This window comes from Empidonax traillii, unplaced genomic scaffold (assembly GCF_003031625.1).
Source record: "Empidonax traillii isolate 1590-97213 ecotype Southwest subspecies unplaced genomic scaffold, ASM303162v1 scaffold961:size224692, whole genome shotgun sequence".
NCBI classification, from domain to species: domain Eukaryota; kingdom Metazoa; phylum Chordata; class Aves; order Passeriformes; family Tyrannidae; genus Empidonax; species Empidonax traillii.
Window position 1 is genome coordinate 152,730 of NW_020956154.1, and position 19,955 is coordinate 172,684.

General features: G+C 41.5%; 1 protein-coding gene across 3 annotated transcripts in view; it reads left to right on the forward strand.

The window, feature by feature from the left end:
* Positions 1 to 19,637, forward strand: part of LOC114067783 (SPRY domain-containing SOCS box protein 4-like) — a 136,000-nt gene extending 116,363 nt beyond the window's left edge. For all 3 annotated transcript variants that reach the window (XM_027903456.1, XM_027903457.1, XM_027903458.1), the window contains one exon: positions 18,340 to 19,637. In XM_027903456.1, the coding sequence (XP_027759257.1) occupies positions 18,340 to 18,467 (128 nt within the window). In that variant the 3' untranslated portion in view covers positions 18,468 to 19,637. The remainder of the gene's footprint in view (positions 1 to 18,339) is intronic.
* Positions 19,638 to 19,955: the final 318 nt, after the last annotated feature.

A 19,955-nucleotide genomic window follows, 5' to 3' on the forward strand; every position in this document is an offset into this window, starting at 1 on the left:
TGGCAAGTAATTTAGGCTGGGGTTGACACTGGGTTGTGGAATACTGTCTCAGTATTTTACCCTTTATGATCAGTGACTGAGTGTAAGTGAAGGGGAAACTTTATTTTAGATTAGAGAATCTTGCAGTGAGTCAGGTGGCTTATGGTTGCTGTTCCCAGCACGCCTCCACTGCCCTGCAGTAGGACGGGCAGGCAGGACACATGTGCTGCTGGAGGAGGAGGAGGAGGGGAGCAGAGTTTTACTGGGGTTCACGCCCCAGGACATTCCTGAAGCCCTTGCTCCCTCCCTCTGTGCAGGACGAGGTGGTTTCCCAGTTTGTTCACTGCGGGCATGTCCCTTCTGTCCCAGTAATGTGTGCTGTGTGTGACCCGAGGGAGTGGCACAGTAAATGCTGTAGCCCCTCAAGAGGCAATCACATGTTTCAGTTCATTTCTGCAGCTCAGATATTATAGCATCTCTTCAGGATTCTTGAAAAATACAGAAGTCTTTAAGTCTCTATCACTCACTTTTATTGGTAACAAAAGGAAACAAGTGTGTGATTTAATGCACTAAGTGCCTCCCTCCCTGTTCTTCCCAAGTGGCACAGCTCGTTTGTTTCCAGAACTCCTTTCCTTGGTATGGTTTTTAACTGAGCAGACTTCATTTCGTGGAGGAGGCACTGCAGGTGCTCGTTCTGTTAATACCTTTCGAGATTTTCTCTGCTGTGTGAAAACTGCTGTAATGGAAGCCAGCCTGGCAGAAAGGTCACCTCCTTTTAATGACTTGCTTTTTACTTTCCTTTCTCAGTGACAGCAACAGGAGAACCTAAAACTCTTTGGAAATTGGTCTTTAACTTACCTGGTCTGCGAAGGAAATGTTGTTTCTCCCGGTGAGGAAGGCAGGTCACGGTGATGTGTTGTCAGATGTTGCTGACAGGACAGGGGCCCACTCTGTGTGCCTCCTCTTAATGATAAATTATAACAGGGAAGAGATAGTGAGATCACAGCACAAGAAGAGTATTAGTCTTTTCACCTCATATTTTGCTTTTAACACAATTTTTATTTCACAAAGCCACATTTTAACGAAATCTTGTACTTTCCATTTCAGGGGTTTTGTGGTTTCGTGTTTTTATTGTGCTGGTGTTGTGGGCTTGTTTGTTGGTTGGTTGGTTTTTCGATTTTGTTTTGTTTAAGGTTTGTTTTCCTGAAAATTCACACTGTGGCCAGGCAATGCCGTATATAACAGATTCTGGCAGGGGACAATCCCAGCTCCTCCTCGGCATAGGCAGGGCAGAGTCACCTCAGCACAGGGCTGAGGGCTTGCCTATGCCAAGCAGGAGCCAAGTGAATTAATCTTAGCATAGCGTTTTGATGCGTTCCCCAAAGTTTTCTTGAACCTTTGCAATATTCATTCTGTTTCGGATGTAGCAGTTTTATGTAATAAGGGGTAGTTTAACTTCCTCTTAACATGGCTGTTAATCCCTGCAACATATAATTAATATAGAAAAAGCAACATGTAATTTGTTTATGCAGATAGACCACACTATTTTATTTTAAAGAGTCCAGTAAAACTCGATGGTTTACTACTTAGGAACATAACTTAAACATTCAGAGTCCATGGTATTTCCCCAGAGTGATTTATAATACAGCAACAAATGGAAAGCTTAAGAAAAGGGAGGAGGGTTTGGATGGGAACACTTAAAGTTTCTTGGCAGATGCTTACTGCTAGGGAAGCTTAGGGGTTTTTTTTTTCTCTTTCCTTTTGGGAGTGAGAGATTTCAAGGAGGAAATGGCAGATCTGGGTTCCTGAGAGTGTTTTCTGAAGGCAGGCTTAGAGAGCAGCCTCATTTACATCGCAGACCACATCCCTGGGAAAAATGTAGCATAGGCTCCTCACCTGCCCAGGCTGGCTGGTGCTTTTGGGAATGGAGCCACAGCTGTCTGACACAGGAATTGCTGCCCGGTTGGGGCTCCCTGTGCTGCTTGAGCAGTAATAAATAGGCTTTTCCTTGATGGAGAGAATGGAGTCGCGTAGGTGCAATTAGAAATGTAAATTCTTGTTTCTGAAACCCGAGGGTAAAGACTTGCAAAAGGTTTAAGCTGTTCTGGCATTGCAGGAGCAGTGCTACTTTGCTGTTATCAGATGAACTTCAGAGTTGTGAAGTGATATTTTAAGTTCACTGAATGGTAGATGCAGAGAGTCATCATATTTATTACATTTAAAAAAAAAAAACAAACAAATTAATTTCCAGCATTGTGAATTGTTTATGACACTTAGGGGAATAATTATTATTTGAATTTCAGACAACAGTTCTTAGTTTTACCTTCTTCTGAGCAGAGCTTCTCAAAAGCCTGGCTTACTGCTGTGGTAGGTAGAGCCTTACTGTGGCTCTGCAGGGTTCAGACCATACTCCATGTTATGTCTGCAGAGCACAACTTGCACAGGGGGATCCTGAAAAGGCTTCAGAGAGCTGCTGGTTTGCTTACTTTTTGTATTCTGTGTTGTTCTTTCAACTCCCCTGCTTCATGGGCTCTAGATTATTTTGTGCATATGAATATAATTAATTCAAAGGTTGACACTAAAGTTTTAGTGGTGGATTGGAAATCCATTATGGATGTGTTTCACCTCTGTGGCAATGGGTTTAGCTGTACAGTAGCAGTGCTTTGGGACCCTTTTTGTAATACTTGTATGTCTGGTGGACAGTATTGCCCAGGAGGTGTGTTTTGGAAAACCAGGAAAGCCAGAGCATGGCAGGTGTTGTCATGGCTACCTGTCAACCAAAAATAACTTTGGCATTCCCCTGGAATTGGAATTTTCTCTGAATTTCTCTCTTCATTTTCTCTGAAGTTTACCTTTGGCCTGGCTGGGCAATGGAAAAAAAAAACAATGACAAAAGAGCAGAACTTTGGCTCTGAAATGGGTTTTTAGGAATGAGAGAGGAAGTGGCTATTTGGAAGAAAGGCACTGAAATGCCATTGTCTGTAGAGAGCCATCAACTCTTGAGTATCACCAAGTATTGGGAACTTAGGGAAGACAGAAATGCAGGTAGACTTGCTCGGAAGTCCTTTTCCTCTAAATGTTTTGTTACTGCAGATAAATCCTCTCCTGTCCCTCTCCCTTCCCCCTCTGGTGCATTTGCCCTAAGAGGAACCACAAGTCCTGGAATTCTGGTGGGAAGTGGCATGGTTTAGCTCAGGGTAGAACCGCATCCCTGCTGCCACGAGCACGGCAACACCTGGAATGAGGCAAAAGACCATGCAGAGCAGTGTCATAGTGTGAGCAACTGGAAATACCTGGGTATTTCCTGGGTATATTGTGAAGGAAATAAGTATTTTTACAAGTCAGGTGAATAGCTTTTAGGTGTATTATTTGCAGGGACAAAATTCCTGAGCAGACATTAAAAAAAGGCATGGGAGTCACCAAAGGGTGGGACAACTTTGGTCTGTTCAGTGTTTTTGTTTTGTGATTAACAGGCAACTCAAACTTTTGTGCTTTCTAGATTTTTGGGGGCTTTTTAATCAATGTTCTATTATTTAGGAACATGTTCTTATTTCCTTGACTCCTTGAAAATGGTTTTCTGTTAACAACATTCTGCAACCAGGTTGTCTCCATAAGGTGCTTCCCAAAAGCAAGAGAATTTCATTCACATGTTCTGTACAATCTCAAAGGAAATTGTGTTTTGTGACACACTCCATGTTTGAATGGACCGAGCTGACCCTACCTTGCATCAAAATTGGGCAAGTCCCATAAGGAAAAATGCATGGAAAATTAATTGAGCTTTGTGTACTTGAAAGCAAGGATTCAGTCCTGGTGAGACTACTGAGCACAACAGAAGAGGAACAGATGATTTCAGAACAGGCAAAATTTTGTGACCTTTTCTGTCAGTGGTAATTGCTAAATCCATATCGATCATCCTGACCATGAATTTGATGGAATTACAAGTACTGCGCACACCTGGCTTCTGAAAAAAATGGGATGCTCTTAAGAAACAAGTAGATGAAACTTGTTTTATTGGGGGGAGCGTGTTGACATTGTGCTGGAAGATTACAAACACGGTGTGCCGACTCCTAGTGCACACTGGGAATCTGAACAGAAGGGCTGCGGTCTCCAATCACTGTAGGGTGAGTGTTGCTCTTCTGTGAGATCCTAAAGGAGTGATACAAGTTGCTGTCTATGAAGTTTGCTTGTGCCCAGGCATAGAAGTTCTTGTGTTCAAAGCTGAATGGGAGAGCGGTCTGGGAGTTCTGAAGAATTGTCATCTGGCTTTGTTGTTTTGAAGGGAAGAATGTCCTGGAAGGTCAGTATTAATTGGTGTTACCTACCAAGGGAAAGGCAGCGATGAATAATACATAGTTCTGCTTTTGTCTTTGGAAGGTATAGCAATAAAGCAGAAGAAATGTAAATATTACCCTTTTTTACTAATCTGGAAAGTTACCTTCTAGAAAGTGAAGTGCATATTTGAATCAGTAGCACCGGGATCCCAAATACACAAAGCCCAGGATTCTGATTTTGCATCAGTATGTAATATTAAAATATCAGCATATATTATAAAAAGATTTCATTCAGAATATGAAGATGCATGACATAAACATTGAGATATGTCATCGCAGCAGAGATGGTGTTTGTACTGAAAGCCATACACTGAATGGTAACACCAAGAAATGAAAGCCTTTATTTTTCTTTTTTAGTTTGTTCACTGACATTTTTCCACTGATCTTGGTGTAGTGCTGGCCACTCCCAAGTTGCTTCTGTCTTTGTCAATTAGTAACGCTTTCCTTAGTCTCCTGTCTCCCAGCCTCTCTGGGAATGTTTGCAGAGGAAACCAGGAGGAGCAGGTAATGGAGAGCTGGGTGGTCACTGCCCTTCTCATCATCTGTTCAGCTGGAAGGTGCTTGGAAGGATAAAGTCAGCCTGTTAATCTCTGCTTGGGTGCCCAGGTCTTTGTGTCTCAGTTCCATAGTGTTTGCTTCTGTCTCACAGCAGGAGGAAAGCATCTCCTTGGTGTTAGTCCTTCTTACTGAGGACATTTTTCTGATTTTTGAAAGGACAAGGAGATGCAAAACAAATATCAGCACATTAGGAAATGTGATACATCGGATACTCCTCGTTCTTCCCCCTAGTGCTTGACTACAGACTGCTTTGGGGCTGTGGGTCTTGATCTCCCCTCCTGGACAGGGGAGTAAAAGGATATCCAAAGTAAACAGCTAACTAATGGGATGGGTTTAGAAGATGGTTTAAATGCAATGCTTCTCAGGAAGTCTGCTTTGTGGGACTGTTCCCACTGATTTTGAAAAGCTCTGTGTAGCTTTTTGCTCAGTCATTGTCTATGTGATTAACTTAATTAGTTAAGAAATATCCAAGACATCCGAGGGGCATGGGCATGTTCTTATGCCCGAGGGGTCAGTGTTTATCTCAGAACTGGGAGTACGTGAAAAAATAAAATCCAGTTCATTTTAGAGGCAGATTGACATCAGAAATTACTTGGCAACAGGGAAAAAGAGAAATATCTATGGATGGGGGGGGACCCTATTTAGCAGTATTTACCCTGGCAAAAATCCTTTTGGCTTTGCTGACAATGCTGGTGGAGTCAAAAAGGCTGAGTCGCCAGGGAGTGGAAGGAATTCGGTGGGAAGCATTCTTTTGTGCTCTGTGTAATTCTGAATGTGCTTTTAATATTTTGGGGGGTTGTACTTTGGATTAAGTACCAAGTTAAAGAATTTGTTTTTATAATTTAGCTTTTGCACCAGCCTGTTGCACCCATGTCACTCAGATTTTTGGATTAAAACAGGCAAAATGTGATGTGCCTGATGTTTCCAGACCCAGAGGGAGAAGGGCTTTTTTTTTTTTAAACCCAAGTTCACTGGGTGACACTGCTGGAGAGCAGGAGCACAGAAGAATAGGAAGGAGCTGACTAATAAGAGAGAAAATAAGACAAGCTTAAATATAAATGTAAACATAGGTCAGAAGATTTGATTGAACAGAGAGTGGAGTTTTTTATGTGTGTATATATATTTATATATAAAAATTGTATATATGTATGTTTATATGTGCCACACAAGCATAAAATGAGATTGATATTTGTCTCTCACCTTTTTGTTTTTGTAATCACATTAAAAAACACTAAAAATTACTGTTCAAAATATGAGACTGATAGTAAAGGAGTCTGTCCAGAATCTATTAAAACATAGTGGAGATTTGGCATCAAATGATACTCCACAAACCAAAAAACAAAACAAAACCAAAAAACCCAAAACAAACAAACAAAAAAACCCCCACACAAACCCAAAACAAAAGCCCTCAAAATTTTCCCCATGAGTTACTTACAGTTTAAGTTTGAAAAAAACCAAACTGTAAATAAAATATCAAAGAAAAACTTGACAGAAAAGCCATCCATTTTTGGAGAGCTGGAAATGGCCTTATTGTCCTCAGTAAGCTCTGCTGCCTGCTCAGCACCGTAATGAATCAACTCATTTACTGTGGCACCTCAGTATGGGCTTGCATAAACTCACTCATTGTTGAAAACTGCAACCTGCATGTTTACCAATGCCCAGGTATGAAAATAGATCCTATTGGAGCTAAAACAATGTTGAAATCAGTTTATATTTTGTATTAAGAAAATACTGTACATCTACCCAAGTTGTAGAGTTCTAGAGATGTTTTTATTTTCTGTGGAATTAATCATACACACACACATGTAATAGTGAGCGGAGTGCCTCAAAATCCTACCTGAACCTCTTCAGGTATCTGAAAACACAAAGGTGTAGAAACTGTGATAAGGGTTTTGGTACATACTCAATTTCTTTCATTGTTTTTATTTGCTGTCTGCTGTGTTAGTGGGTGGATGGGACTCCCTTTCCTAGAGAAATAAGGCATGCAATACATTGAAGAGCTGAGTGAATTGCTCGACTTGGCTTTGTTGTTCCCAGATGCATTTTTTTTTATTATTTTTTAATTGCTGACCTCACAAACTGACTTTGGGATCTGAAAATCTAGATAAATCTCCGTTCATAATAGCTTTTTTGCAGACCTAATAACGCTTTCATTTACACCTGTGCAAGTGCATTAGCCAGCTGGCAGCTGGGGCAGAGCGAGTTGGAAGAGGCTGTTTATGGACAAAGCGTGGTTGATAATGAATCAGTGAGAAGCAATAAACCCAGACCCTCGGTGGTGTTTTATAGTTCCTCACAGAGCACAGCCACACAGCCCAGCGGTTCAGCTGCTGCTCCTGGCTCTCTCCTCATCTTGTTTGACATCAGTGGCATCCTGTGCAGATGGTGGTTGCAAAACTGAGTGAGGACAGAAGGACCGAGCCTGGAGCTGGGAGATGTGTGAGGGGACAGGGCTGGGGTTAAAGCCTCCCTGGTCACTCCTTGCTGCCCTCCTCTTTGTGTGTCTGAATTTATTGGAACAGCAAGTGAGCACCACTGGGGGAAGGGTCATTGTGTGGAGTTTGAGAAGTCTGAAGGAAATGTGTTGGCTGGAGGAGGGCAGGGAAGAAGCCATGAGTGGTGTGCTGCTGCTGCTGTAGGCCTAGTTCTCAAAATTTATTAAGCAGTGTTGTGAGGAATAGGGTGATGGATGGATGGATGGATAGAGGATGGCAGCAGGTTCCATCACAACTGCACCTCCTCTTTCAGCTGTTCTGGCCAGAGAAGACAGCCCAAAGAGGGCTGTCCATGTTTCCCGTAGGACCAAGTACAGGAAAGTTTTGCTCAGTGATGCTGCACTGGAGGTGAAGCAAATCAGCGTGAGCAAAACTCGAGTTCTCTACCAGATTCTAGTAATCCTTTGTGAAATTCCAGGGGTTGTTTTTGTGAGTCTTAATGTTTTTCATCACGTTGCATCCTCCCTACCCCCACATGCCCACAAACAGGAAAAGACACTTTAGTGGGCAAACCACTCCCTGGCCCACCTGCCCCCTCACCTCTCCCTTCCTGCCAGTGGGTTTATGCTGGTGCTTCAGAGGCTTGGGCTGTGATACCACAGTGGCTGTGGGATGCATAATATGGAAATCTTCTTCCACACTCTTCTTTTTCACAAAATGACCAGGCCCTTTGTAAGATGACATGCCAGGAGTGCCGATTGTGGCATGGTGGTGTGAAATTTCAGATAGAGCTTTGCCAGGGTTGAAAGATGGTAACAGGAGCTTGTGACTGAGGAGAGCTGAGCAATGGTGAGTGGAGGCAGCTCTGTGTGCTCTGCCTTTGATGTGAGAGTGCATTTGTGTTCAAAATGAATGCTTTAGAAATGCATTCAGAGAGCATCAGTTGCGTTTGCATGCCGGGAATGACGATGAATCCTAAATTCGGTATGAAAATAATTCAGACCATCTCCAGTACCCATTTTCTGCTGATGAAGATTATGGTACTTAAGAAAAAAACCACTTTCAAGAAGCTGAAAATATAAATGGTACAAAACTAATGGGATCAAATTCATTACATTGAGCCTAATTGCAACTTCATGGCTCCAGATTTATTCCAGTGTAATTCTGTTAATATGAAAACTAGAGTAACAAAGTGATGAGTCAGGTCTATTGTTTGTGAATCTCCCCTAGAGATCATTAGCTTGTATACAATTGCATTAAAATTTAAATGACATGCTGCTGTCATTTTTTCGCTTGGTTTGAGAAAATCTGCATATGTTGGAGCCTCTGGGTAACTTAAATTGAAGCAGTTGAGAAAATGTCGTATAACAATGATATGAGGAATGTAGTCAAGTATTAATTGTCTTAATAAACAGCTCAGCACAATCTGTGTTAATATAAGTCATCAGTTCTGTTGCCCTGTCAATATAGTGAGGCTTTGAAGAAAGCTGCAGTGGAGTGCAATGTGATGCAGAAGATGCTTTGAATCAATTTAATTGCTAACTAGGATAAATAACTTCAGTATAATACTAAACAGCCATAGAGAAAAACATTGTGAGAGGTTCCAGCTGAGAATGAGAGTTGTAAGCAATGGAAATCTTGCATGAGCATGTGTTATTTCAGTATGGCAGTGCAGAAATTCTGGTGAGGCTCCAGCATGCTGGGCACAGTACAAGAAAAGATGACAGGGTGTGTACCACACAGTGAATATGTCATACAAAATGCAACAGGCAGATAAAAGAGCCTGGTGGGAGAAGGGCAGATGGGACAGTCAGGCAAACAGATACCCACCCAGTTCAGCACATAGTGCCGAATTTTGGGGTTTTGTATGCTTCTCATTTATTCTCTCCCCCTTTCCCTCTCCCTCTCTCGTCCTTGATTAGCTAACCCAAAATAAAAAATGTGTTTAAGAACAGCTGTGAAAACTTACAGTTTTGAATTTGAGAATGTTTTAATCAGTATGATTAGGTTTCCCACCAAGAAATCTCATCTGCTGTCATATTATTAAGGCAGAAATAATGTGTCAGTGAACTGAAGGATAGCAAGAGGCTCACCAAAAATATCTTTGATTTCCTGCCCCCCCCCCCCCCCTTCCCTGGGCAATAAGGACTTGTTCACAGCCATGAAGATTGTTAACAGGTGTGTGCCTAAGCATAATATATTCTGTGCCCAGTTATGAAGCACAGTTCATGAGGAGATAAAATGCAAGGAATTGTTTCAGCGTATTCCAGTCACAACATCACTAGCAGTGTTCGGTCACCTCTTGCAATAGTTGTTTGCAGTGGTTTGTCCTTGAATCCTGAACTTTCCTTCAACTTTTTCCGTTATTACTTTGTCTATAAATCTGTCCATAACCCCTGAACAACATGGGCTTTGAACTCCAGTGCATCTACTCAGTGAGATTCTCATGCAAGCTTTAATCTTCTCTCACCTTGATATATTTTAACTTCCCTCTTTATGGCCTGGCACACAAGCTGAATTTAATGGTGATGAATGTGTTTCTAAGATTAAAAGCTATAAAGTATGCGTTACAGATTAATCTAAGCCAAATCTTCATTCCCAACGTGGTACACTTGGGCAAGTTTGAGTAGGGAGGAGCTAAGGAGCCATTGGTTGTAGCTGAGGCTCATCTCTGATGTCAAGCACTTCCTTTTGTCTGTTGGTTTTAAAGAGCATGTATTTGTGTTGAGTGTCTTTGCTACTATAGAGCATTTAGATCATCCCTGAAGTAACTGTGCCAATTTACCTTCACTCTGTGTTCAGGAGCAAAGCGGAGAGTTGTTTTGTGGAAGTATCTGAGGGGAGGAGAACAACAAACAAATCAAGGCCAGAAAGTAAATCTTTCCAGCCCATCCTCCCTATTTGCATCTTCCCGATGCAAGCAGGGAATGAAATCATACGTGCCCTTCTCCTTTCAGAAGGGAAGTTGCCACCGTTCTTACTCGTGCTCTTTGTCAGCATACAAATTTATCAAGATACAGCAAAACCACCTTATTACACAGCTTTGCTCCTTTTTTAAAAAAGCAGTTGTTTGCTGCTGTTTTGCAGCTTCTGTATTAGGTAGAGCACGACGATTTAATAATTTGTAGATTGTAGAAACAGTCTGTTAAAATGTTTTAAAATATGAGTCATACCTGTGATTTGTGGGCTTTTTTTGGTTGTGTTTTGTGGGGTTTTTTAATTTTTTTTTTTTTTTAACTGTTGTTGCTGGAATTTGAATTATGGTGATGCATATGTACATTTAAGCAGTTGTAACTCAGAAAATGAAGGTTTTCAGGTGAGTTTCCACCATGAAGTTTGCTTGTAGATTTGGCCTGGGCCAGACTTTGTACTGTGCCTGTTCTTCATGTTAATATGTGGGTCTAGGGCCCTTTTGGATGGATCATAAACCCACCTAGAGGGTAAGAATTGGAGCCTCTCAGAGGAGGGTTTCTGCAGGTATTTATGTGTCTGGTATATATGTGTATGACTCCATACAGCCTTCCTATAAATGTACACAAATTACTTTTTTAGGAAGAACGCTCCTATAACCAGTATGATTAAAAAAAGAATTTAGGCCCATGCTTACGCCTACTAAATTGAAATCTTTGGGAATAAATGTTAAGCCTCTGTTGAATTTCTTGAATTCAGGCATGTGCTCTGGTGCTCATGAGTCAGGACCACTTTTCTGAGTCTTACGAATTCCTCGTAGGAGATTGCAAACACTGAAATGCAAAAAAGAAATTGCGTGGAGCTCTGCATTTGTGCTCAAAGGACAGATTCTTTATCAAACCCCTAACAAGAGGCCACTGGCTTTGGGGATTGGTTTTCGTTTGTTTTCATTCTGTTCTGCTTTTCAAACCTTTTCCTCTCAAGGAAGCACAGCTGGAGAGCATTAACTGAAAACAAATGATGCTGCAGAATATCTGCTTGTTCATTGCTGCTTTTTCAGCTTAATTCTGCTAAATGATGCTTGATTGAAGTTTTAAACTGTGTTTAACTGCATTTAACACTTAAAAGCCAAAGGTATCTGTAAACCAATCCTCCCGGCCCAGACGCGCAGAGGAGGCGGCGGAGAAGGGCGGGGGGGGGGGGGGGGTTAAAGGGGGAGGTTTACCCCTGAGTCCTTCTCTCTGTTCAAGCTTGCTTGCCTTCCTTTCTCCCTTTCACATATTTAATTTCAAGCGCCGAATTTTTGTGGGATGCGGGTTAGGCTCAGAATACGGGGCGGTGTTTTGTATTTTTGCTTCCCCCCACCCTGCCCTCGCTAAAAGCGAGGTGCCAGTGCGGACAGCACAAAGCTTTATTTGTCCTGGTGGACAACTGCTGGAGACAGCGGCTGCTTGTCAGCCCTGCCTGGTAACACACCATCCATCGCACCATCTGCCGCGCGTTCCGCTTGGGAAGGAGCGGGGGCGATCCCTTCCAGCTGTGGGAGAACCTTCCAGCTGTGTGTCAGAGAGGCTCGAGGGGGTGTGGGGACGCGGCCTCTCTGCAGAGCCAGCCTAGGAGTGGGGATGGTCTGCCACGGTAGATAAAACACGGAGTCAGAGAAACGTGGCGATGCTCTTCCGAAAAACCAAAGCGTTCTCCTTTTGAATCGCAGAATTCTCGAGAGAGGTGATTGCTCTGGGTCGCCTGAGCCGTAATTACAGTGCGATATTCTAAGGTGCTTCATTTGTGTTTGCTGGGTTGGGCCGCAGAGCTTCGAGACATCTCTGGGAAAAAATAGATAGGTGGTTTCTTTTATCTTGTTAATCCTTTGTCTGAATTTTCATTGCTGTTAGGAGATTTATTAGCATTTTTTATGACTGGTCGTAGCCCGTGTTCTCTAATATATTTTCTGCAATTTCCTTTCTCTTGATTGTGCCATTTAAGGAACACAACTCAAATTTTCCATCAGTTGCATCAGGGAAGCCATAAATATGTCACAGAGGGTGTATTTATGTATGGTGTTATGCGGGAGAAAGAATTTGGCCTGTACTGCGTAAAATTAAAACAATAATTAAGCTTTGGCAGAAAGGTTGGAAGGAAAACTCCCGGCTTACATATATTTGTATGTTTATGGTATGTGATAATTAAATGGCAGTTACAAATTCCTGTATACCCTAAATCACCTTAATGGAAACACTTGGGCCATGTTACCTCTTAGCAGGTGTCTTAATACTTGGAGGAAGGGTGAAAATTCCAGAAAAAGGGTGGGACTCAGGTGTCCTGGTAGGGCAGAAGGTTGTCCATGGCATCAGGTAGGTGTCAGGTGACAAGCTGTGGAGAGAGCTTTCCCTTCCCACCTGGATGTGGGAGAGACGGCGTAGGACTGTTGCCTCATGTCCACATTGGATCTCTTTCCATGACAAAGAGTCAGTCTTTTGGGAACACCATCCTAAAGATCACAATGATTGTGGATCTTGGCAAAGGATGATGCAGAAATGGAGTGGTGAAAGCAGGGTAGAGCAGGAACTGTGACAGTGCTGACTTACTGGTGGGAAAGAGGAGAGGGCAGGAAAGGGAACTGGGCAGTAGCCACAGAGTACATAAAACACAGAAAACCTTGTGCCCCGTTAGGATATGAGCAGAGGCATCGTGCATTTCCCTCCTTTCCAGACTTCTCTCTGCACCAGGCAGGCCCTACTTCTGCAAGAGGTTCCTCCATTTCCCGTTCTTGAGAGGGTGCCCCTTCACCCCAGTTAGGGCTGGAGACATGTCCTCCACTTATTTAATGATGTGCGGTCACATCTCTGTCTTGTAACACTGGTTTTTGGTTTTGTTTGTGGTGGTTTTTTTTTATTTTTTTTTAATCTGACTTTAAAGCTGCCTTTCGGTCGTTGGAAACAGTAACATGCATCACCGAATGTGTTTTTTAATAAGTCTGAGGCCAAAAGTATCAAAACGTAAGGTAGCTATAAAAATCCTATAAGGTGTCTATAAAAATCCTAAACAGTTTCCTAATTTTTAGTGATGTCAATTCACAAAAGCTTTGTCTTTCACCCAGCTTTAATTTTGCTCTGTGTTTTTTTCCCCCCAGACATCTTTTCTTTTAGGACATGAGATAAAAATATATTCTTCCTAGATTAATGAAAGCCATGAACATGATGTGATGATAGAGCTTTAAAAATTTATTTAAAAGAAATAGTATTGTCGTTTGGCAAATAACTGTTGTGTGCTAAGAGCTGCTCTTTTGCATGAGCCTTATGTAACATTGCAGTTAATAACATTCAGTGTTATCAGAGGCTAAATGACTTTATCTCAACTACAAAAGCCTGTTTACAGAGATGAGGCAGCCTTGCTGGAGTGCCAGACTGTTAAATAACTACAGGTTGCCAAAACTAAATGAACTTTTCAGCTGGTAATGATGTGCTAATTGCTTTTGCAGATGTATGTATGTATTGGAGAAATGCTCACAAGCACAGGGTTATGTCTCCTGACAAACATTTCTTTGGCTTTGTCCTTAAACCAGCGGTGACACCATTAGAATGAATATATCTAGATATATAAACACGCCATATTGTGTTATTAAGCTGAATGGTTACTAAATAGCTATTTTTAATTCATGTAATTAATCAGGTATCTATTTAAGTTATTTTGAAGTTATTAGCTTTTATGTTAAATGGCTATTTAAGCTATATTGTACCCCGCTTGGTGAAATGCAGCTCTAGGTGAGAAGAGCGGCTGTGGTTGTGCCTTAACCAGCTTCCAAATATGACTGTAGTGTAGAGAAAGGAAGGTTTGTGATGGAGAACCCAACCTGTGACCTTGGTGGCGCTGTGCAGAGACACTGCTACGAAGGAGGGGAAGCAAAGGTCTGTTTGGTTCTTTTGTACGCGGGCCTTTTTGTAAACTACTGGTACAAAATTGGGAGACAGAGGAATTAAACTCTGACACATCAGTTATGCCAGGGTTTTTTTATTCTTTTTTATTATTATTATTTTTCTTTTGAAAAATAATTTTCTGTAATGTGGCAGTTATGAGGAACTACCTGTGGGTGAAGAGGTCGCATAGTAAACTTTAAATGAGCAGACGATTCCTTAAAGTATGTTCAGAGAGGTGTTGGCCCAGGCTTGGAGCTTGTGTTGCCCAGAAGCTGCCCTTTTCTCTCTGAGTGCTGCTGGATCCCAAGAGGAAGCACTGGGTTTCCTGTGCAAAGCTCGCTCCCTTGCCCTGGAGTGTCTCACTTTGCATTTCTTAGCCTGGTTGGGAATTTAGTACAAAGGGCCATTCTTGTGAATCGTGTTTTCTTTGCAATTTTGCATTCCAGCTCAGCAATTCATTCCTCCTTTTTCTAATGGCAAGAACATTACTGGGGTTCGCTTAACTTTGGAAAAGTGGCTAGTTCAGGTTCTTCTGGGGGGCTTGAATGCTCCAGTTCCATTCCACTGGGGGTTATTCTAAATGTACAACGCTTAGTATACCTAATATGCATTATAAGTAGTGAGATGTTCTGACAGTTAATATCCCCGAATTTAAAAGATTTTCAAAGATAAATATTTAATGCTGTGAAAGAAAGGCTTTTTCAGTTGTCAGGCTTACAGCTAACGCTGTGTAATCACGTTCCCATCCCTTGCATTATTAAGAGTCTTCTAAACATTATTTCTATAACCTTAAATGAAAATCGTATTTTTGGAAGTACTGTTTTGAACGTTTGAATGTGCTATAGAGTGTTTTTGTATATGTCAAGTCTGCGTGTGTGTTTCACGCGGGGGGCACAGCAACAAGCACTTGGGTCTAACCATTCCTTCCCTGTCTGAAAAGACCGAGTTAACTTGTGGTTCTTTCATTTCTGACTCAATTTTCCTGAAAACCTGAAGCACTGGTGGTGTTTGCACGGCGTGGGAGACGCAGTTCAGCCGTTCCAGGAGATGACGAGCAGCCTCTTTGCAGCGGGCCATTTTCTTGCAGGCACGCTGTGCTCTGCTGACATCGCCCTCTCCCCGAGCTCTGGGGCAGAAAAAAACCCACTGGAGCTGCAGGGAGGGCACGGCAGGGCTGGGGCTTTGGAACCCGGCGGGAATGCCAAGTATTGGCACCGGAGGGGTGCTGAAAGCATCTCTGAAGTCACCACTGGGCTGCAGGGCCGTGGGGTCTGGTGTGTCTTTGCTCTGGCAGTTGCTGAGGTGTGGGATCTGCCGGGACACCCTCTGGCCCTGGGCTGGTGTGCTGGAGGAGGGTGCGTGGCTGGGGGTGTCTCTCGGAGCTGAGGGATGCACCCCAGTGCCCGGGATGAGAAGCTGTTCCAGCTGCTGTAGATCCAAGGTCTGCACAGTCTTCGCCCTTTCCTCTTCCCCGTGGTAATACAAATGCTTCCCCCTGGAACTAACCCGGTGTTTAGAACTAAACTTCTGCTTCCTAAAACCCAAATTTTTTTCTAAATTATCTACCTTTTTAAACGATGTAGTAAAAACGTGAGAAGCGATGGATGGGGGAGTGCATGCATTAAGGTACAGACCAAATGTTTATGACTGTTGAGTTAGGCTGTCTGAAAATTGTCAGTCTTTCATTTTAGACTTTTACCTTTGTCCCATAAACCATTTTGAAACTAAGTTTATTTCTTTTCCTGAATTTAATTTTTGTTCATTTAGGACTACCCACAGCTACTTAACATTTTTAACTTATAATGCTATTATTACACTTTTACCTCAAGTTCTTACAGCCAACAATCCAGAAAACATAAATTCTATTTAGTATTGTGGGAAAGACCTGTTCTAATTTTGTTGTAGGTTTGAACTGCTGTTGAATGGAATAAAAAGAATATAGTTCAATTTTCAAGTTGCAAAAGCACATTTAGTATATGCAATTTAGCAGCTGTTGCAAACACTTGGGGGCATTTTCTTCAGCATTTGAAAATTCCCTGTAGCAGTAAGACAGGAGACATTCATTTAGCATTTCAAGCTTGAAAAATAATTTAACCTTTCCTTAAATTGTGTTTTGAAGTTTGGGATTAACTCATTGCCTGGCTGCACAGATGGCTACATTTTACATATTCCTTTGTCTAGGAAAAAAAAAAAAGAGACCACATGGTCAGTTAATGGCTTTAAACACTCCTACTCCTCATTTTACATCGTCTTAATGGGACCACAGGGATTCTGGGAAGATACTCAGGAAATTGTTGCTTATGGTGTAAGACTTGTAAGATGTGCTGTATTCTGTGTCCTGGAACTCATGAGCTATTTTTGCTCCTGCTTATTAATCCTGGCTAATGAATTTTACAGCTTCGTCCCTTAAGATTTTACATTCATAATTCTGGTATGTAAAAAATGAAAACTAAGAGCACCAGTGTATAGGAAATGTTTCTTTGTTACTGGAATGTGAGGGCTCTTATTTTGTAATCTTTTAATAGGGCAAAATTATCAATGAGGTGCATTTTTAAGAAGTAGAATGCATATGGAGTTACTGAAGTGGTTATAAGCTAAATAACCTTTTTAGTCTTTCTAAATACTTTCTAAGCTCTTTTGCCAGCCACTTTTGGGAAATACCACAGTGAACTGTGAACTACACAAATCAATTGTGATTGGGAGAAATGATGGAAAATCCACTAAGCCAGTGGTGTGTCACCAGAGCAGACAATTATAGCATATAAAACCAGTCCTTAATTGGGTATCTCGTGCTTTATAAAGATTTGGCTTTTTCAAGTAGGTTTTAAAATAATACCAGCTAAAGGACTGCTAGTTTAACATGGAATCGCAGAATGGTTTGTGTTGGAAAGGACCTTAAAGGTTATCTAGTTCCATCCCCCTGCCATGGGGGTCACTTTCCATTAGACACACACAGTTTGTGTAGATCTGAATGTGGCACATAAAAGGAATCCTGATAAAACCACTTAGTGCTGTACAGTGTTGAGCACTGGTAAGAAATCTTGTCAAGTTTATAAAAGGTTATCGCTACAATATGGGCACATGACTCTTTTTTTTCTCCATTTGAAAGTACCAGTAAGGTTTTTAAGGCTACTACTGCTTTATAATGTAAAGAGGAAGAGTTTCCTATAGTCTTTTAAGCTGTTACCCTTTTAAACCAGCATGTGCAACTAAATCCGTCTGTTTGAAGTTCTTGAAGATAGCTGTAACTGGTAGAATACTTCACGGCTTTATTGCAGTTTCTGCAACAAAAAGGCTTCCATTGCAAACTCTGCAATCACAGAGGTCATTCTTGCTACTATTAGATGGAAATTTTATGATGTTCCTGCAATTCTGTGTGAGCTTTGCAGGCCAGGATGGGATATAGGGGTGAGATGGTTTGAGATGCTGTGGCTCGCTGTGTTTGAGTCTCCAGTCTTAAGTGCTATCAGCCAGGCCTTTCTGACAGATACTTAATTCACTTCTACTGAATTAAACCTAAGACCATCTGCAGATGTTGTTTATATCTTTTGAGGGTGTTTGTATATACACGTAGGAGAACATGCACCCTGCCTTCCAGTCAGCCCAATCCTCCTCCCCTAATTTATTCAAGGAGGAAAAGGTCACATTTCCTCTAGATTTTTGAGGGTGTTCTGTTTAGTTTTTTGCTTCCAATGAACTTCCTAGAAAGAAAGAAGACTAAGAAAGTGTTGTAGGAAAAGCACTGTTGGCTGAGAAGTCTGGGTACCCTTAAGTTCTAAGATGCAGAAGGAGCTGGTATGTGAAGGTCAGAAGTTGCCAGTGCAGTTCATGTTAACACGATGTGACGAATGTTGTGTTATAAACACTAGAAACTCTTTGTCTTGCTCGAAATCTGGAAAGGGAGTAACTTCTTATGCTGCAACTTGCTAAGCCTGAAGAGTGGTTTGGGATTATTATTTTAAACCTCACAGATAAGGGAGCTCAGTCTGAAACTTCGCAGCCCCTTATTATGGGTGAAGTGGATAGAATTCTGCCTTGGCTTCTATTGATTATCTTAATTGCCTCAGGATTATCAGACTTTTCCCAATACCGTTATTATCTTTATGACTGTTCGATAGAAGACAGAATCTGTGTTAATAAATAAAACATTGCCTGTAAATGGAGATGCTGAAAAATTAACTCTTTCTTTTCTTTCTTCTGCTTTTTCAGCGGAACCCCTGCCTTTAATGGACTTGTGCCGAAGATCAATTCGTTTTGCTCTTGGCAGAGACCGCCTGCATGACATAGAAATTCTACCTTTGCCTCTGTCTCTGAAAAATTATTTACAGTACCAGTAAGACGTCTAAAACCCTCTGGCCTCACGTTGGACTACATCAATGCAAATGGCAGAAAATTGTTTACAGCAAAATATAAATCTTTGTGATGGACACTTAAGTGTTATTTAATTTTTAATATATATTTTTTTCTGAACCAGTGGAAGCAGATCACTGTGGGGGACTACTAAAGAATGTGAAGACGTTGATTTGATTGAGATTCATGTGTTATCTGTTGCCTGTTGTGTTTACAGTCCTGAAGGCCATTATTCTCATCTCTCATACATTGGTTTATCTTTGTTGCCTCTGCTAAATGCCAACAGAAACTCTGACCTGCGAGATCCACCGTCCTGCAGGGCAGAGCATTCTTCAATATTGCGATTTTCTTTTTCTCCTACACCTTACCCCAATAAATAAAAATAAATTAGCAAAGGAAAATTCTTGCCCATAACTTCTGAAAAATATTTAAACCCTGTCTTTGGTACACAGAGTTGCTGGGAGTTTTGAGTGTTCGGCACTCAACATAATTAGGCCTATAATATCTAAAAGCTCTAACGTTCAAAAAAGCAAATTATTGTCTAGAAGAAGAGCCTGTGGTTTGAAAACATGAGAGTTAAAAAAAGGGTATATGTGTCAGATCAGTTTTTTGGACTTGGTAACAGGAAGGCGCAGTTTTTTGTTTTCAAGACCAAATCTAGTCCCTCCAAACTTCTGCAATTTATAACAAAGTGTTTGCTATCCCAAGAATTTAGGATATTCATATTTTAGAAAGCTTGTCACTTTTTTTTATTTGAACAAATTTATAATTTTTATGTGGTATGAACTCTAAGTACTTTGTTTTCTTTTTAATGTATGTGTGGTTATAATGTTTATTTATCTGTTTAGCGTCTGTGGAGTTCTCATTTAACTGTTTCCCATCATGGAGTGATTGATTTCGGATTTTTTCCCATCTGCATCTGAAATGTATCAATTTTTCAGGCTCATCCCATTTTTTAAGATGCTGCTTTCTCTTTGCGTTTCATACATGTTTCAAGTTACCTGCCTGATCAGTTATCTAGTTTTTAAACTGGAAGTTGTTGTTATGGCAGAATGTCAAATGTTTAGACTGAGCTGCCTTCAGCATATTTTAATGTGAATTCACTGATGAATGAGGAGAAAATTTCTAATAAAGTCTACTGTCCAAAGTCAAACTCCTATCTCCTTTGATGAAGTGTTAAATAACACAGTGCTGCTCACAGCACAGAGTTGAAGTTCAGTTCCTCCCGCAGCTTTGCAGATGTTTCTGTTCGGCCTTTCTTTGGGATCACCGCTTTGGTTTCGTGTGTGAGAGACGTCGCAGACACCACCATGTCCCTGATTGATCCCACTCACTCTGCACAGAGCTGTGCTCTTGCCTTTAACACCATTCTGGTCAGATTCCTCTAAACAAACCCTCAGTTTTGTGCCCAGCTGCGCTTTGGGACTCGGCACTTTCGAGGTAGGTTGGAGTTTGAGTGCTGTGCACTGGTGACC